At 44.1% G+C, this 18,893-nt stretch overlaps 1 protein-coding gene across 3 annotated transcripts in view; it reads left to right on the forward strand.

The window, feature by feature from the left end:
- Positions 1 to 4,222: 4,222 nt before the first annotated feature.
- Positions 4,223 to 18,893, forward strand: part of ACTR3B (actin related protein 3B) — a 31,733-nt gene continuing 17,062 nt past the window's right edge. For 2 of the 3 annotated variants that reach the window (XM_066628585.1, XM_066628586.1), the window contains exons 1-5: positions 4,223 to 4,348; positions 12,076 to 12,131; positions 12,639 to 12,763; positions 15,977 to 16,087; positions 16,956 to 17,051. In XM_066628585.1, coding sequence (XP_066484682.1) covers positions 4,305 to 4,348; positions 12,076 to 12,131; positions 12,639 to 12,763; positions 15,977 to 16,087; positions 16,956 to 17,051 — 432 coding nt within the window. In that variant the 5' untranslated portion in view covers positions 4,223 to 4,304. The remainder of the gene's footprint in view (positions 4,349 to 12,075; positions 12,132 to 12,638; positions 12,764 to 15,976; positions 16,088 to 16,955; positions 17,052 to 18,893) is intronic. The other variant, XM_066628587.1, reaches the window with a different exon arrangement.

Here is an 18,893-nt window from a genome sequence, read left to right on the forward strand (position 1 = left end):
GAACCACAACATTTCAGATGGATCTTTTCTGATCTGGTATCACATTCTGGTATGTGAAGCATAATGTGACACTCATCTAGTATCCACTGAATTTGCTGGATGTGCTGGATAGTGGCATCCAGGACCACCAGCTGCACAGTCACAAACTGTGACTAGAGATGCACAGGGGCTATTTCCTCCATTACCCCCCCCTCTGTTTTGCTTAAGTATTCCTTTAACATCTTCCTATCCCAGCCAAACATTCTGACTCCTGCAACAGCACAGCTTTTTGCAAATGGAATGAATTAAGAAAGTTAATGCCAGGCCTTATTTATTCTAATTATAGGATTCAGATTTACTGGCTCCAGGAATTTGGATGTATTTATGGAAAAATCTACAGCACATTGACACTTTTCAGAAAAATTTAGAGAACTCAAAAGCTTGTAGTTCATGACTGTGTGTTATTTTGGGTGGTCCTAATAAAGGTATTTATCAGACTGTGGTTTTATGGATTTTTTTTTTCAAATCAGTCAGTACACATATTTGATTGATTATGTAATTAGAAGATTCATATCCCACCTTTCCTATGCTGGAGCAAATGCTCAAGGTGGCCAACAATTCAAGAACTAAAAATATACAATATATAAAACAATAAATAAAATCATAAGGGCGGCAACAAATTGGAGGATGGTAACAATTAATTATTATTAATTAATTAACCCTGCCCTTCCTCTGCCGGAGCAGATGCCCAAGATGGCTTACAATTTCCAGCTAACATATATATTATATAAAACATTAAATAAAATCACAAAAAAATAAATAAAACCCTTCAAAGGAGGGCAAAATATTTACAACCAAGGTACTGCCACAGAAGCACAGGAAGCAGACAACCCATCCCCCAAACTCCAAATGGAGCAAAAACTTTTTCAGCTCTAGCTGAACTGCCGTGAGGGAGTGGGTAGATCTTAGTTCCCCCAGTAGTGAGATCCATAATTGTGGCACCACTACTGAGAAGGCTCATCCCTGTGCCACCATCCCCCTGATTTGGGAGAAAGGCGGCACTTGCAGGAAAGGTGGAATGTGCAGGAAATTTATGACCAAGCACTGCTATAGAGACACAGGGAACAGACAACCACACATCACCCAAAGGCAAGATGGAACAAAAATGTTTTGAGCCCTCGATGAAAGATAATGAGGGAGGTTGAAGTTTTTATTTTCCCCAGTAGGGAATCCCATAATTCCAACTACCTACCTATTCTAGTGGAAAGTGACACTAAAAAGTGGTATCATGAAGAAGGTCTTGAGAACCTTAACAATACTTACCAAGCGATTAGCTCACCTAGGGACTTAATTTCTGCGTATCCTTGTTCTGGTTTCTCAATTATTTTTCTTAGCTAAACACTACTTGGCAGTCGTGGGGTTTCACAGCTCTGAAAGATGGGAAGATTAGATAAAATGAAATTACATTTCCATTGCCTTTCTTGGGGATTTCTCCACCCCAGTTAATTATTGGATATTGAATTATTGTGATGGTCAGGCTGCAAATGGCTTGGAGGCTAATTATAAAATAAGGTAGCTTATTTTATTAGAATAGAATGAAATACGCATTTTAAAAAATTTTTCACATTTTGTACTGCCCTTCTTCCAAAGAGCTCAGGATAACGTACATTGTTCCTCCCTCCTTTTGTCCTCACAACAACCCTGTGTGATAGGTTAGGCTGATAGAAACTGGTCCAATGTCACCCAGGAAGCTTTGTGGCTGAGTGTGAAATTTTGGTGGTATGAGTTTCACTAAATATTCATAGAATCATAAAGTTGGAAGGCACCCACAATGCCATCTAGTCCAATCCCCTGCCTGTAGCAGCAAACCCTCCTAGCATCTCCAGGAGGGACATGTCAAGCCTTTGCTTGAAGATCTCCAGTGAGGGAGAATCCACCTATGGCAATCTGTTCCACTGCAAAACTGCTCTTACAGTCAAGAATTTCTTCCTGATGTCCAACCAGAATCTCTTGACTTGAAGTTTGTACTCTTATCAATAGAGTCTTCGAGACTCCAAAATGAAAAAGAAGCTCTCCAGCTCTAAATCCTGCTAATTCATGACTCCAGTTATGTCCCTGGACTCCTGAGTTTGGGCAAAACACCTTTTGAAAGACAAAGGAAAGGTTTCACACACTCCCAATGGTCCTCACCAACCTCATGGTGAAACTGAATTTAAGAAGCAATTCAACTGCCATTCCACCAGCTACTGCACACTCAAGTGGGTTGCAAGACAAAGGCAGAAAGCGTTTCAGACATGGCTTTCAGAAGGCGTTAGACACAGTCCCTCACTAAAGGCTACTGAAAAAACTCCACAGTCAGGGAATTAGAGGGCAGGTCCTCTCCTGGACTGAGAACTGGTTGAAGACCAGGAAACAGAGTGGGTGTCAATGGGCAATTTTCACAATGGAGAGAGGTGAAAAGCAGTGTGCCTCAAGGATCTGTCCTGGGACTGGTGCTTTTCAACCTCTTCATAAATGACCTGGAGACGGGGTTGAGCAGCGAGATGGCTAAGTTTGCAGACACCAAACTTTTCCGAGTGGTGAAGACCAGGAGCGATTGTGAGGAGCTCCAGAAGGATCTCTCCAGACTGGCAGAATGGGCAGCAAAATGGCAGATGCGTTTCAATGTAAGTAAGTGTAAAGTCATGCACATTGGGGCAAAAAACCAAAACTTCACATATAGGCTAATGGGTTCTGAGCTGTCTGTGACAGATCAGGAGAGAGATCTTGGGGTGGTGGTGAACAAGTCGATGAAAGTGTTGACCCAATGTGTGGCGGCAGTGAAGAAGGCCAATTCTATGCTTGGGATCATGAGAAAAGGTACTGAGAACAAAACGGCTAATATTATAATGCCGTTGTACAAATCTATGGTAAGGCCACACCTGGAGTATTGTGCCCAGTTCTGGTCACCACATCTCAAAAAGAACATAGTGGAAATGGAAAAGGTGCAAAAGAGAGCAACTAAGGGCAAAATCCTAACCCCTTATGTCAGTGCTTTCCAGCACTGGCATAATGGTGCCAATGGGGCATGTGCTGCATCCTGCAGTTGGGTGGCACTCACAGAGTCCTCCTCAAAGTAAGGGAATGTTTGTTCCCATACCTCAGAACTGCATTGCCCTTATGTCAGTGCTGGAAAGCACTGACATAAGGGGTTAGGATTGCACCCTAAAATGATTACTGGGCTGGGGCACCTTCCTTATGAGGAAAGGCTACGGCGTTTGGGCCTCTTCAGCCTAGAAAAGAGATGCCTGAGGGGGGACATGATTGAGAAATACAAAATTATGCAGGGGATGGACAGAGTGGATAGAGAGATGCTCTTTACACTCTCACATAACACCAGAACCAGGGGACATCCACTAAAATTGAGTGATGGGAGAGTTAGGACAGACAAAAGAAAATATTTCTTTACTCAGCATGTGGTTGGTCTGTGGAACTCCTTGCCACAGGATGTGGTGATGGCATCTGGCCTGCATGCCTTTAAAAGGGGGTTGGACAAGTTTCTGGAGGAAAAATCCATTACGGGGGTACAAGCCATGAAGTATATGTGCAACCTCCTGATTTTAGATAAGGGGTATGTCAGAATGCCAATGCAAGGGAGGGCACCAGGATGAGGTCTCTTGTTATCTGGTGTGCTCCCTGGGGCATTTGGCGGGCTGCTGTGAGATACAGGAAGCTGGACTAGATGGGCCTATGGCCTGATCCAGTAGGGCTGTTCTTATGTTCTTATGCAGAACCCATCAGGAATCCCTGGCTAACAGTAGAGGACCTCCTGATTGAGGGGTCAATGCTATCCAACTTTGCAGCACCAATGCAGCATTGATGCTGAATTAGAGTGAATGGGCCTTCCTCCCAGGAAAGTGTGCATAGGATTGCAGCCTGAGAGCCCAAGCCTATGCATGCCTACTCAGAAGTAAGTCCCATTAGAGTGAGTGGGGCTTCCTCCCAGGAAAGTGTGCATAGGATTGCAGTCTCTTAGGGCCTGGAGGGAACGACCCACACAGGCTCTGTCCAGACCCTGGCCAAGCAGCACCACCTGTTGCTAAGCAACCACTAAGCAGGAGACAGGGAGTAAGGCCAAAGGCTCAGCTGCGCCCCATTCCAAAATGGCCGCCGCGGTCTCGCTACTGAGTCACGTGGTGGCGATGGTGGTCAGAGGAGAGCGCGTGGGCTCGGCGCATGCGCGTTGGGGCCGGCGTTGTCAGCTCGGTTGCCCGGCCCGCAACTGGGGTTCCTCGGGCGGGGAGGGCAGCCCGAGGCGGGAGCTTCTCTTCCCCTCAGCCCGCAGAATGGCGAACCACCTGCCCCCCTGCGTGGTCGACGGAGGCACCGGGTGAGTGACAGGCTGGCAGGCAGGCAGGCATGGCGCTCCTCCCCACCCCCTTCTCCTTCCTCCCACAGCCGTGTGTGCGGGTTTACTCGCGAGGAAGCCCCCTGGTGGCAGCCTCCTTCTCCCTTCCCAGTCCCTGCAGGTGAGGGCAGTGCCCCTCCCAGCAGAGCAGGTGCTGGTACAGCCTCTGCCACCAGAGCAGGTGAGGCAGGTGAGGGCAGTGCCTCCCCCAGCAGAGCACGTGCTGGTACAGCCTCTCCCACCAGAGTAGGTGAGGCAGGTGAGGGCAGTGCCTCCCCCCCCAGGGTAGTATCCTCCCCCATCAGAGCAGGTGAGGCAGATTCATATGGGTTGTGGCAGAGCCTGTGGGTTGTGGCTGCTTGGGCACCTCACACAGCTGCAGTGCTTTTCAAAGGACTCCAGTGGGGAGGCTCTGTCTCTTGTGCCTCTCCACCCATCACTACACATCCCTTCACCTTACCTGGGTATGAAAAAGAAGCCACCCTCTCCTTTCCCTCCCACACCAGAATTAGGGCACCTTTCCTGAGGGGGTGGGTGGGAACCAGCTCCCTTCTTCAACAACAGCCCTTTTGCTTGTGAAGAGCAGGGAATGTGGAATCTTCTTCGCCTTCCCTTAACTTTCCCTTGGTGTTCCCTTCCTCTAATCCAGCCATTTTCAACCTCTGTTCTGCGTCACATTGGTGTGCCAAGAGTGGTCTGCAGGTGTGCTGCAGGAATTTGGGGAAGGGTCATATATTAGTAGGGCCATTGGGGGATGCGAGTCCCCCACCAGCAGTGTGGTGTGCCTTGTCAATTGTCTTAAAACTGATGGTGTGCCTTGAACATTTTAGTGCCTTCCCAATGTGCCACGAGACGGAAAAGGATGAAGATTACTGCTCTAATCCTGTGTTTCTCGATGTCTGTCTTCCATCGTACCACTTCACATAGTGGTATACCTATTTGATACACCTATTCGAAGAATCACCAGAAGTCAACTGGTGATGATATAATTGCCAATTAGTTCTGGGTTGGGAGGCCAAATGCAACATGACAAATACCAGTAAGAGGCTCAGGATGATGGAGAGTTTTTCTCAAGCATTCTAGAAAAGTATTCATTCAACCTTTATTGGCATAAACAATCCATCAAGAAAACAAAATTAAAACATTCAAGGTAGCCACCAATCATTGATCAGGCAAAGAAATACAGAGGAATTTACGCCTTGACAGTGCCTTAAATAAATATTTTGCAACATTTGATGAGTGGAACTCATTTCTCCCATCCAACAAGTACCGGACCAAATCTGTATCTGAACCATGAAAGTTTTCTAGGAATGCATATAGAAAACGATGGCATAAACCAATATAGTGGGTACAATACAAAAGTACATGGGTCAAGGACTCTTTTGAGGTCAGGTCGCAAGAACATGACTGGGGACTCTCCGATGGTCTATTAAATCTTGCTCTTAGTACATTTGTAGGTAAGATATTAAACCTACCCAGCGTAAAGGCTCTATGAATCTGAGGTGAACATATGAACGCTAGATAGCTTGAACCCAAATCAGAGGGCCATGAAAAACCAATATGTAGAGGCGAACAAGACTTACAGGCTGCAGCTTGCAAATCCTGTTTCTCTATATTAAATAGTCTGGGCCGAATAAGATTGTAAAATGGGTAATCCTCCCATCAGATCAGGTGATAAACCTAGGAGCTGGAGTCTTTTGTGAAATAAAGTTAGACCAGGGGAAAAAGAAACATCAGCAAGTATTCTTTGGAGCTTCCTACCACTGTTTCTTGTGCTGTGTTCCTGCTCTCGCTGCTGGGTGGCAGGTGTCTAGGGGTTCTGTGAGTACCACCAGACACAACCTCAAGTACCACTGGTGGTACCCGTACCACTGGTTAAGAAACACTGCTTTAATCCCTTTGCCTCTGGACAGGGGGAGTGTCAGGGAAACAGACCCATTCTTCTCCCCATATCCCAGTACTTGGACCATCCCCTGAACCTCTCACCCTTAAAGCAGCAATTTTCAATCTTTTTCAGCTCATGGTACACTGACAGGGTCCTGAAACTGTCAAGGCACACCATCAGGTTTTTTGACAGTTAAGGCACACCATGCTGCAGCTGGGGGGGGGCTCACATCCCCTAACAGCCCCCAAACTCCTATGGCACACCTGTGGACCATTCACGGCACACCAGTGTGCCCCAACACACTGGCTGAAAATAGCTGCCTTAAAGCCTACTGCAATAATCATACAGAATTTATTTATCTCTGATTTCCTTACTTTGGATACTACTGCTGTTTGCAAGTGTGTCACAGTGATTATCTGATACATTTAAGCTTTGTGCTGAGTTATCATGGACTGCAACGTTTTGCATTTTGTGGCCATTTGACTTCTCTGTTTAAGGTCCTTGTCACCTCTATATTGTCTCTGTGTAGGTATAAATAAGAATCTGTCAACTGGAACACTTCATGAATGGTGGAAATGGATTTGCAGTCCATGAAAGCTGATTCTACAGTGCTCTTGTTGATCTAAGGGGTGCCCAGACCCTGACCCGGAGGCCACTTGTGGCCCTGGGGGCTCCCAGTCTAGCCCGCTGGGAGCCCCAGTCTTCAATGAGTCTCTGGCCCTCTGGAGATTTGCTGGAGCCCATGCTGGCCCAATGCAACTGCTCTCAGTGTGAAGGCAACTGTTTGTCGTCTGATGTGAGCTGTGGGATGAGGGCTTCCTCCACTGCTCGCTGTTTCACATCTGTGATGCAGCTGCAGCAGCGAAGGAAAGGTCAGCCTTGCTTTGTGCAAGGCCTTTTATATGCCTTGAGCTATTGCAAGACCCTCATTCATTTATATGTTCCATCTCTAATATATTCATTTATGTAAATTTATTCAAATTTGAAATGTAAATTAATTCTTCCCCCCACCACCTCTGACACAGTGTCAGAGAGATGATGTGGCCCTCCTGCCAAGATGTTTGGACACCCCTGATCTAAGATGCCACCAAAGACTCTCTGTTGCTACTACTGTCGTGTATTGAATTCTGCTCAGCATTGAACCCTGCTTACAGTCCCTGTTTTCTGCCACACTCCCCAAATCCGAATGCTGGTATCTCTAGGGGAGTAAATCATGCTCCTTTCCTTTATCCTCCCACCATTGTTTCCCTACAGGGACACTTTCCTCTTGTGCTTTTGTTCCCCAAAGGCTGCAGATCAATCCCCTTCACCTTCCTCTTTTCTGTTCACCTCAATACAGGCAGATTTTAATACTGTATTTATTTCTTAGAAGCTTTTCATCAGGTCAGAGCAGAAGAGGTTTGTGGTGGCCATATTTACTCAGAAGTGAACCCCAGTGCATTAAGTAGGGTTTACTGTCATTATGTTGGTGTGTACGGTGGTTGACTTTGATTGGTGGGTTCAGCTCTGTCTTCCACTTTGATGACCTCCGTGACACTCAATAATCACTGCTTAGTTTTTTGGTAGGGCTGCTTTCTGTTTTCCACTACTTAAAAAGTGATCCTGTAGGCTGTATACTGCAGATTATAAAATAGTATTTTATCTTGTAGCAGCAGCCTCCATTATTTCTTCTTTTTGCCTATCCCACACATCTGGAAGCAGCCTTTCTTCCAGAGCTAGCTCATCTTTTTTGTGAAGTAGTGTTCTCTGTCATGTCCCCTGCTGCCTTCCTTTGCCATTGCTGATCAATTTACAAATGTATTCATGTGACTTCTTTTTATCTATGACATTTATGGCACTCTTGTCACCCTGAACTGGGAGCAACCAGCTAGCATTGCACACCCTTTTCACTTGTGTAGTATACTCCAGGTGAACATCTGCTATGCTTTTGAGACAGACACCTCCAGCTGTGCACTCCTTCCACCAATTTTCTGCACCTGCCAGCTGTAAAAGTGCTGGTGCACCCCAATAGTTTTGTAGCTATAAACAATGATTCCATTTTTAGGGATTCTGCAGTTCTGTCATCTTTGTTGTTCCAGTGACAGCTGCCAGGTAGGAGCCTCCCTAGAAGTTTTTCTGACAGCCACATTTTGCCTGCCTTCTTACCTCTAACATTTCTTTCAACCTCAGATTTGATGAATCTGGATGCAATGATGTATATAATAATTGGGGTGCATTGCTATTTTTCATAGTTTTATACTGCCCTTCCTCCAAGGAGTTCAGAGTGGTGCGCTTTGTTGAAAGTCCTCAGTTGTATCTGGTCACCAATTAGCCCACAGCCTAAGTCTTCCTGTCCTTGGTGATATTTCCTCAGCTTACCATCCTTCTTTTCAAAGAATGTACATGTGCAAAGTCCAAAAAAACCAAGATTCAAAGAGCTACATTAGGTGCCCACCACCATGTGCCAAAGGGCATTTTTGTCTTTGAGTGGCAAATGCCCATCCCATATTGCAGAGGACTCTGTTTCAGACTTCCTTCACAGCACAATTGCTATGCATGTCTACTCAGAAGTAAGTTCCACTGGGGCTTACTCTCAGGAAAGTGGAGATAGAATTGCAGCTTCAGTTTCAGAAGAGGTTTGTTGAACACTATGGGGGACTGCTGTTCAAAACTCCTTTGAACATGTAGAAATGATTGCATGACTTTTGAGTTCTAGGCTAAATTAAGTATTGTATAGCTCAGCAAAATTTTCATGATATTCCAGTTTTGGATTTTGGATTTTGTGCTTGCTCACAGAATTGCTGCAGTTTTTCTTATTGTTGAATTCAAAATTTCTGACTACTTTGAGCCTTCGTGATGAGGCAAAGCATAATTATTTATTGGCAATTATTTATAGCCCTGCTTGTTTCCCATCAGCATTTGCTCATGATGTAATAATAAGGCCATTGCAAATTTAGCATGGTGATATCACACATCAGTGTAAAAACTGACATAATTGTGAGCTCATGATTTGGGTACTTTTACTCAGCAGTATGACTACCTAGTGCTACTAGGTACAGACTGGATGTATGAACTTATATGTAGTCACCCTTTTCATGTGGAACTGATGTTTCATAAGCAGAGAAGGGATATCTTTGTCCCATTACACTGTACATAATAATTATCCAAATCATAGTGGTTGTAGCAACTTCTATCATGTACTAAGCTCTTCTCGATTGTGAGCCCTGTAGGTTGCAGCAGGATATATGCTAATAGCACATGTTTTATGTTTCATTAGAAGGATCCAAATTTGTTCTGGTAACTGCTTGACCCTTTGATTAATAAGTGCTTATACTACATCTAATTCTGATGTAATGACTGGCATATTTGTACTGCATTCCCTAATCTTTTTTGGCAGTTGTTTAAAACAATTTCATTAACACATTGCTTCTCCTACTTACCTCCAATATTGGTTGCATAAATCCCCCCTCTCCCTTTGCATACTTCCCTAGTGATCAGTTTGCATGCTGATGCTTACTCTATGTGGGACAGCATGATCTATGTTAAGACTGGGATGACATGCCTCTCTATTAAAAGCTGAACTGGTTTAGGTAGTTTTTTTCTATTAACATTTAGTTTCAGCAAAATGGGGTGTTCCAGCTGTGCAATGTTTGACACCCTACTGCTTTTGTGATCAGGAACATAAGCCTAAGTGCTCTTGGAAGAGGGTTTCATTGAAACTGGTGGGACCTACTTCTGAGTAAAACTGCTGATGATCACTCTCTAAATCAGCACAAGAGTGAAAGTAACTTCCAACAGGTACAGGATAAGTACCCAGATTTTCAAGCTGCTGGCTGTGCACCATTGGTGATTATAAGGCATGCAGGTGTAGAAAAAGAAAAGAGAACTTCTGACTTATAAAATAACTGAATTTTGAATTCAGGTTCAAATTCTGAACCTTTGATGCAGAATTTCTGCCACATCCAAATATTTTTAATGTGCAACAGAACATGAAAGAATAATTCATGTTGCAATCTTACACATACTTGGGAATAAGTTTTAATGAAGGTGGAGAGACTTACTTCTGAGTAAACATGTATAGGATTGCCCTTTCAGTGTACTGTCTCCCCAGTTTGTAACAGGATGATTTAAGAAAGCCCTGATGTAAGTGTTATGTATGAGAATGCCCTTGGACTTGTCCAGGGTGGTTGTCAAAGTCTGAGAATCTAGCAGCAATCTTGTTCAATTGCTTTGTCCAGAAATATTAACCCAGTGTACCCATATGCTTCAGAATCCAGTGGTGTAATCCTGTTTTATCAGGTATATAATCCGATTCATAGCATAACCTGATTACTCCATCATCCATGTTTTCTATTTCAATGCTGCCAACACATAGTAGTTGCTCTTGGAGGTAGCCAATTTCCTACACTGTGCACGTGTGCAGTGCCAAAAGGAAACACAATAGCTGGAACTGGAACAGTGAAAAGAGAGGGGCAGCAGCTATGGAAGAAGTAGTAGACTTTTGGGAGGTCAAGCAGAAAAGGAAATTGTATGAGAGACATAGCAGTCCTGATGTGGCTTCCATATTGCTGCCTGTTGAAGAACAGGAGTATATCCAATAGTGTAGCCAGAGGCGTGTGTGGTGTAGTAAGTACTGCAGGTGCCACAACTCACTGTATAAGCAGGCCCTCCACCATTTGAGCCATTCCAGGCAGTGTGCAACACAGTTGCAGTACAGTACACATGCAGTACTACTGTGCCATCCCTACTCTGGCTACACCATTGAGTATATCAATTTTAGCCTTGTGGAATGGTTACTAGTCTTTGTTTGGTTGGTGTTCTCTTCTGATATTTAGCCAAATGGAGTAAATTATAATTTCTAAACAATAAATCCTAAAAATAAAGTTTTAATTAGTTTTGACTGATTTTCAGCTTTGTTGATTCATGCTCAGGTGCATGTTTTTTAGGAAAGGGTGACAGCTCAGTTGTAGGGAACATACTTTGCTAGTATCAATCCTTGTCATCTCCAACTAGAAGGGTTGTCTGGTAACATTTGGAAAAAGACACACTAGACTTTGGGAACCTATTGCTATTCAGCAAAGTTTTATGGACTTCCATTTAGTCCAGTACCATGTCATAGTGCTATATATCAGGTGAACCCTATTTTGGTGTCCAAACCCCCATGGGTCCAACATTCTGTTTTTCACAGTGGACAGCCATTTGTTTGTGGAAGAAGCAGTAGCCTTCTCATGGTGTTGCTCCTCATGTTGCCAAGGGTTTGTAGCCATGCTAGTTCCAAACTTGGTGGTTCCTTATAGCCATTGTGGCTGAAAGCCGTTGGCAGCTGTGCGTGTAAGCCCCTTCTAAGCTAGTGACCATCGCCACATTTGTGTAACCAGTTGTATTGAAAGTGTTTGAAGGATTGCCTTCCTCCACATGCATCTGCCCATCTCATAAGATTTTTCAGGGTGGCCCTCTTGCAGATTCCCTTGCTATCAGAGGTTTCATTGGTGGTAATCTGTAAGAGGGTTTTCTTGGTGGTGGCCCCCGCTATGTCAAACTCTCTGCTCTGTGAGATGGTGTCGCCTCAAGACTTAAAATTTTTTTTAGCAGACTTTGCTGGTTGGCTATGACTGTTTTCGCCACCCCACCTCCAGTGTATGTTTTCATGAGCTGCTGTTTTCTAATTGTATTGGTGTATTTTTTTTATACATCTTGAACAAAAATGATGATTGTAAGTTGCCTTGACTTTTCTATAGGTGTGATACAATTTTTTTTAATGAATAATAATACAAATGCAGCTCTGTCTCTTCATGATATAAAGTCTAGTTAAGACTTTAGACTAGTTAACTTTCCCTTTTTTTAGGTATACAAAACTGGGTTATGCTGGGAATACAGAACCACAGTTCATTATTCCATCATGTAAGTAATATGTGCTCCATCTTCTAAAATATGTCCTTTTTCAGAAAATGAATAGTTTGATTCTCTGGCTCAACTTTCTCAGGGTGGGGTGTGTGTATGTGTCGCTTTCTCTTTTTGGGAAATAGTATTTACTACACTAGCGTCCTTGGCTTGTGCAGCACCAAAGATAAAAGCTTGCATTCCTTCTTGCCAGGGCAGACCCTTATTAAATCAGTTTCTGGTTGCTATGACAAATCCTGTTTCCTTCCTCTCTCCATTGTGTTGCTGCCAGGGATCTGCCTTAGCAAACAAGTGACTTCCTCTTTACCTGACACCATGGATACAACTTGAATAATTCCGTGGGAGTCTTCCGGTCAGTTTGAATACTGAATTGCAGATGCCACCTGGCTGTGCAATTATATTGATATTTGAACAGGCTAGGCTTTTACAGGAGTGTGTATGTATTTGAGGGATGTAAATGGGGCTGTTTCTGGTAAGCAGATTGTTTCTCATAATGCTTCAATTTAGGTATTGCAATAAGAGAGTCGGCAAAAGTAGGCGACCAGGCACAGAGGAGGGTGACTCAAGGAGTTGACGATTTAGACTTTTTCATTGGAGATGAAGCCATAGATAAACCTACCTATGCTACAAAGGTAAGGATGGGCTGAAAATTGTTGGATGTTTCCAGAAAGAGTATGTGGGCAAGCTAACATTTGCTGTTGCAAGCTGTAACTAATGGCTGTGCAGGGTTTAGGACATGCAGTATGTTTCATTCATAAATAAGCTGCCTGGCATCTAAGCACATCTTTTACACATGCAGGGTAAGATGTTGCAACTTCAGAATAGTATGGCCATCGTTAGCTCCATTTCAGCTCCCCAGAGGGCATTTCTACATCAAATGCCATGTGTGTAAGGAGAGACTGGGCTGTGATAATTCTGGGCTGATGTTGTTTAACAGGGTCCAATCAAACATGAAGGGGATGGGGTGAGGGTTAGTGGTTTATAACAGAAGAAATTTCAAGGAGCTTGCTGGCTTAAGCATTTCTCCCCTTTCTCCCCTGCTGCCTCTCATCTTCAGATTTCCTATTGGAACACCTGTGTGGTGCTATCCCTCTTTCTTCAAAACTTAGGTGTTAACACCTCAGTTCCAACAGAAATGAACAGTTGAGTACAATGGCTGTGTGGTGATCCAGAGAGGCCGCTGCAGGCCACCATGTGGGGATGGGGAGGGTGGAAGCAAGGCACAGGACAGCCTGTGCACCTGATCATCCTTTGCACTCTAAGGTATCTCACATGGTGACTCTGACAGACATGGTGCTCTGATGGAGACAGTCCTGCAACAGATATGTTACAGCCATCAGGAAGGGGGGACCCCCTAAAAAGGGATGCCCTTTCACATCCCTTTTCCTCTTTGGGGGACCCCAATTACTGGATACTGGTTGCTAAAGAATCCTATTCTGATTACTTTCCTTCCAGAGAAGTGATAGGAACAGGGTTACACCCCCCCCCCCCGTACCAATATCATCACTGCCACCTCCTTCACTGACTGGCTGCTTATCCTAAACAGGTTGGGCAGGAGGGTGGATGCTGGGAGAACTCTCTCCCTCTTAGCAATCTGCCACTAGCTTTTTTTGAGGAAGTGCCAGTTAGTGGGGGTGCTGATGGTGGTAGTGAGCTGATGGTGGAGTATATCTGCTCATGTGCCTGATTTAAAAGAAAGGGAGGATGGGTGAAAATACAAGTACAGACTATTCCGCCACACCCCCCCCCCCAACCACCCTGTTGTTAGCTTTGAGAAGTCTGTAAGAAAGGAAGGGGAACTATTTCTCTGTTGTGGACTGAATGAAATAGATTTGTGAATTTTTAAAGATCTGTTTTTAAAGGAAAATTGGGCAAGGTTTGAATAAAGAAAAGAAAGCACTTGAAATTAAGGTAAAATAAAATAAAGCCCTAACGCAAGCTGTCTAGACATGTCCCTAGTTAGGATAACTTAGCTGCAGTTTCCTTGTTCACTCTCTGGGCCTGGAGGGGCACAACAGCAATGTGCAGGGAACTTAGCAAATGCTGTAACAAAACATGCACTGTCTCAGTTCATTCTCCCTGTTTTGTAGGTGACATGAGCAAGCAACCTTCACCTAAGAACCTTTCCTATACAGAATAGCATTCTGTATGTACTGCAGCTGACTTAGAAAGCAGCCTATCACATTCTTAGTTTTGACCACTGTAACAGATCCTGTATCTCACATAACTTCCTTTTTAGGATGCAAATTGCAGTTGCATGACTGCCTGATATCATCAGAGAACAGTAGTCTTGATCATTGGTTCAATTAATTGGTCCCGTTACTTGATTCGGGAGTGGGAAACATGAAAGTTGGTTAACTTAAACCAGTCTTAAAACCAGTCTAGTTTGAGGTTGCTAGACTCCCATCAAGGGGATAAAAGAGAGCTACCTAGCAAAATTGGGGAAGCTGGAAGCCAGAACCAATGAGAGCAAGGTGTGAGTTGGGCTTTGCCAAGCCATGACACTGTCCAACTAGGGAGGTGTTAATTCCTAGGAAGATCTTTCTGTCTGATGCCAACAGAATGCCTAATTTGAAGTGGGTATTTGAAGTCAGGGAAGTCTTAGACTGTTTTTATTTTATTTTGGAATTTTTAATCTTGGTCTCAAGTATAGAATTTGATTTTTTTTTCTTGTTCCATTTTAATCCCCAATAAACCTTTTCCTTTGATTTGGTTGAAAACAACTTGCTTAGCAGAGCAACAGAACAATTGTCCTCCCATCTCTAATGCCTCTCTTAGTCTTGCACCCCCCCGTAGAGAAGGCTTGAGGGTGTGTGTGATTGTATGGGAATGTGTGGATCTGAATGGGAGAAAAGTGAAATGGGAAGTTTGGTCAAGATGCTCCCCATCCTTCTCTCTCTTCAGGGAACTTGGTATGAGGGCTGTTAGTTGGCAGGCAGACCCCCAGCTGGGTGAAGGGGTGGAAACATGACTTTTATCCTGCATTTCTATTGGCAGTGGGAACCCTGTATGCCCAGCCAGGGCATGGCAGTACATGTGATTTTTGATGTGATCTCATGATGGGACAAGCACTAGATTTTCCAGAAGGGAATGTGGTTTTTCTCTGTACTATCCTGGAGAACACCATATGAGGATTGAGATTCCAACTCTCTCTAATCCAGTGATGAGACACTAATCCTAAACTGCCCATTGGCCACTTTCAGGTGAATGGACTTGACCAATAGACAGGTGTAAACAAGTGCTTTTCTTCTGGCCCATTGTTCTACCCAGGTGTCACCCACAGTGGTGCTGTCAGCATGCATCCTGTGTTGAGCTTTATCAGTGGGCATGACAAAAGTCATGATGGTGGGGCTATATAAACGGACCGAAGGAAACCGGCTCAATGATATGCATCAACAGGGGCTTCTAATTAGGGTGAAGAGATCTCTTTCACAATGAGTTGTGTTTCTGTGTATTCATTGAGAGTCATCCTAACCAGAACCAAGGTGCATGGGAAGATTGTTTCCTTGCATGCTGTTTTTTATCCTGAAGGATTACCTTCCTTGAAATGGTGATTTGTTTCCAAAGTGGTGGTTGTGTATTCTGTTCTGGTTATTCTCACACATTAGGCACTTGGTCATTCTTCCAAACCTCTTTTGAGCTCTGATGCATATACAAAATTTGGCATGCAAACAGCCTATTTCCTTCACTTCATTGTAAAGGAATGTACTGTGACACTGAAGTCATCTGGGTACACGCTGGCTGCGATGTACTTCTTGCGTATCTTGAAAAACCCTTGATAGCTTCTGGTTTGGAAGCTCATATTATGTAAATAAACTCATTCCATTGTTTTTCTTTTCCTTCAGTGGCCTGTTCGACATGGTATTGTGGAAGACTGGGATCTTATGGAAAGGTTCATGGAGCAGGTTGTTTTTAAATATCTTCGTGCTGAACCAGAGGATCACTACTTCTTAATGGTAAGATGAATAGGTGAAAGGTATGCTATGCCGTTCTTGTTTATAGCCTTGCAGGCATTTCAAAGGCAGGACAAACCAACCTGCTTAGTGCTTTAACCCACAGAACAATTATCCTCCCATCTCTAATAGCTGTTGCATCAGCCAGTCCTGACTGCCTTATGTGCATTTGTTATGACATGCATCTTTTGCAGTGTCCATGTTTTTAGTGTAATTTTTACTTAAAATATCTTAAAAATTAACCTGAAAACTCTTTTTCTTACTGGAGGAGCAATTTAAAAACCCTCGTGAGCAGTTTATTCAGTAATTTTCTACACTGGGCTTCCTGGTTTGAGTGCTTTTAATAATAATAATAATAATAATAATAATAATAATAATAATAATAATAATAATAATAATAATAATAATAATAATAATAATAATAAAAGAAAGAAGGCTTTGGGTGGTTTGATTTGATTACAGATGCTGCTTGAAATAATTGGCTGATTTTTCACTTAAACGAAGGACAATCTCCAGCAACTCTGGGTAGGAAAGAGAACAATTTCTGCCTGAAGCCCTAAAGAGCTGCTGCCAGTCTGTGTTGACAGTACTGATCTCGATCGACCAGTGCTCTGACTTGGTTTGGCAGCTTCCTGTGATTCAAAAAGTTGTGTCTAATTCCTACATATGAGAACATAAATGTAAGTTACTGTGGAAAATACATCATTGGACCAAAGTTCATTTGCCAGATAGATTTGCATTCCAGCCTTGCACGGGAAGGGACTGCTTTGGATTATTCTGACAGCTGTTGTTTTTTTGGTATTGAGACCAAACTTTATTTAAAATTGTGATATGTGTTTGTCATTTAATAATGTTTTTTTAACAACCCCAGACTGAACCACCATTGAACACTCCTGAAAACAGAGAATATCTTGCAGAAATCATGTTTGAAACTTTTAATGTGCCAGGACTTTACATTGCTGTTCAGGTAAAAATACAATGAAAATGAATCTGTCATTGTAAATGTAAAGTAATGCCTTTGCAGAGGAAAATATGCACTTCTCTGTGCACACACAGGGTTCTCCAGTGTAAGTGCCTTATTTTGGAGGTGGAAACTTAATAGATGTGATGAATTGTAATCTTCTGTCTCCTTCTTTGTGTGTCTTAAATGATGCCAAGAATATATTTGATGCCCCCTGGCACTGAGAATATGATAGCTATCTTCAATTATCTGAAGGGCTGTCATATAGAACTGAGGTATTAAATCTGTGCATCCCGCCTCCCTAGTGAGGCGTGACTAGCCCCAGGGGCGTTGCCAGGCATCTCGGGGGGAGAGGCTGCTCTGCTCTGCTCAGGTGCACATGCTGCCTCCTGACTTGCTGCATTTCTGCAGCTGTGAACAAGGTGGGTGGGGCAGTGTGAGGCTGGGAGGGCATGTGAAACATGGTGGGGGGAGGTGGGAGAGAAGGCTGGCTGGGCAGGCAGAGGTGCCACATCTCATCATGGAGCTCTCTCCATGTGCAACCTCGCCCCAAGGACTACATTTCCCAGTGTGCCCCTCACCCTGGGCATCCTGGGATTGGTCAAGGCTGCTTGGGAAGGAAGGAGGCAGCCTGCTCCTAGTGGGGGGGGGGGGTGTCCAAATGCCCCAGCCTACATCTCTCCATCTTGCCTGGGGGGAACAGGGGTGGCATCTGCATGTTGGGTGTATGTGTGTGAGCAGCCCCTATCTACTTTGGAGTGAGTTGTAATCTTGCTTGGTGTGGCTGCAATCCTTTTCACACTTTCCTGGGAGTGAGCCCCATTGACTCAAATGGGGCTTACTTCTGAGTAGACCTACGTAGGCTTGGGGTCTGTAGGATCCTCACCTTTCTCTTTTTCCTCCCCCTTCAAAAAAGAAAAAAAGTCACTCTTGATGGCTTTGTCTCCAAAAACTGATTAAAAATAAAAATCCCCATTCCTTTTTAGCCATTCCCCTTTTTCCTCCTGTCTCCTTTTGGGGGGGGTACTCTGTTGGCTGCTATTGTAAGACAAAAGGCACAATCCTAGCTCGGTCTACTCAGAAGTAAGCCCTACTATGTTCAATGGGACTTACTCCCAGGAAAGTGGGGTTAGGATTCCAGCCAAACAGTCTCTAGGTCTCAGTTTGCATCAGTCTGCAATTAGCAGATACACACAAAACAAAGTCTTCCCCTCCTGCAAATTCATCACTTCCCCCTCCCTTTCCAAAACCCTCCAAGTGTGCTGCTAACAAACTCAGGGCACAATGCTAACCAGGTCTATTCAGAAGTAAGTCCTGTTTTGTTCAGTGGGTTACTCTCAGGTAAGTGTGGTTAGGATTGCAACCTCAGAGTGCTGGCAGCCTTGTTTCTAGTATATAATTATAACATCTTCATCCCCATTTTTGGGGTAACTAAGGTGAGGTGTTGTAATGGGGAGCAGTGGCCAATGGCTACAAGGATCAGGGGAGGCGCGAGCTAGAAAAGTTCGAGAGCCACTGACACAGAAGAACAGGGAGGACTTGCATTCTGGGGCTCCTGAGTATAGGAGTAGAACCATTGGGTTGAAATGGCTCAGAGATTTAGGCATGAGGAGGATTTTCCCGACTGTCCAGCACTGGAACAATCTGCTTCCTGCAGTTGTGGCCTCTACCTCATTGGACGTTTTCAAGCTGAGGCTGGATGACAATCTGTCAGATGTTGTATCCACTTCCTGCCCAGAGCAGGGGGTTAGACTAAATCACCTCTACAATCCCTTCGAACGCTACCATTCTATGCTATTCAGAGGCACACTGCTGCTGAACCCGGACATAGCACATAGTCATCATGAC

The sequence above is a fragment of the Tiliqua scincoides genome, chromosome 5 (assembly GCF_035046505.1).
Source record: "Tiliqua scincoides isolate rTilSci1 chromosome 5, rTilSci1.hap2, whole genome shotgun sequence".
In the NCBI taxonomy this organism is placed as follows: domain Eukaryota; kingdom Metazoa; phylum Chordata; class Lepidosauria; order Squamata; family Scincidae; genus Tiliqua; species Tiliqua scincoides.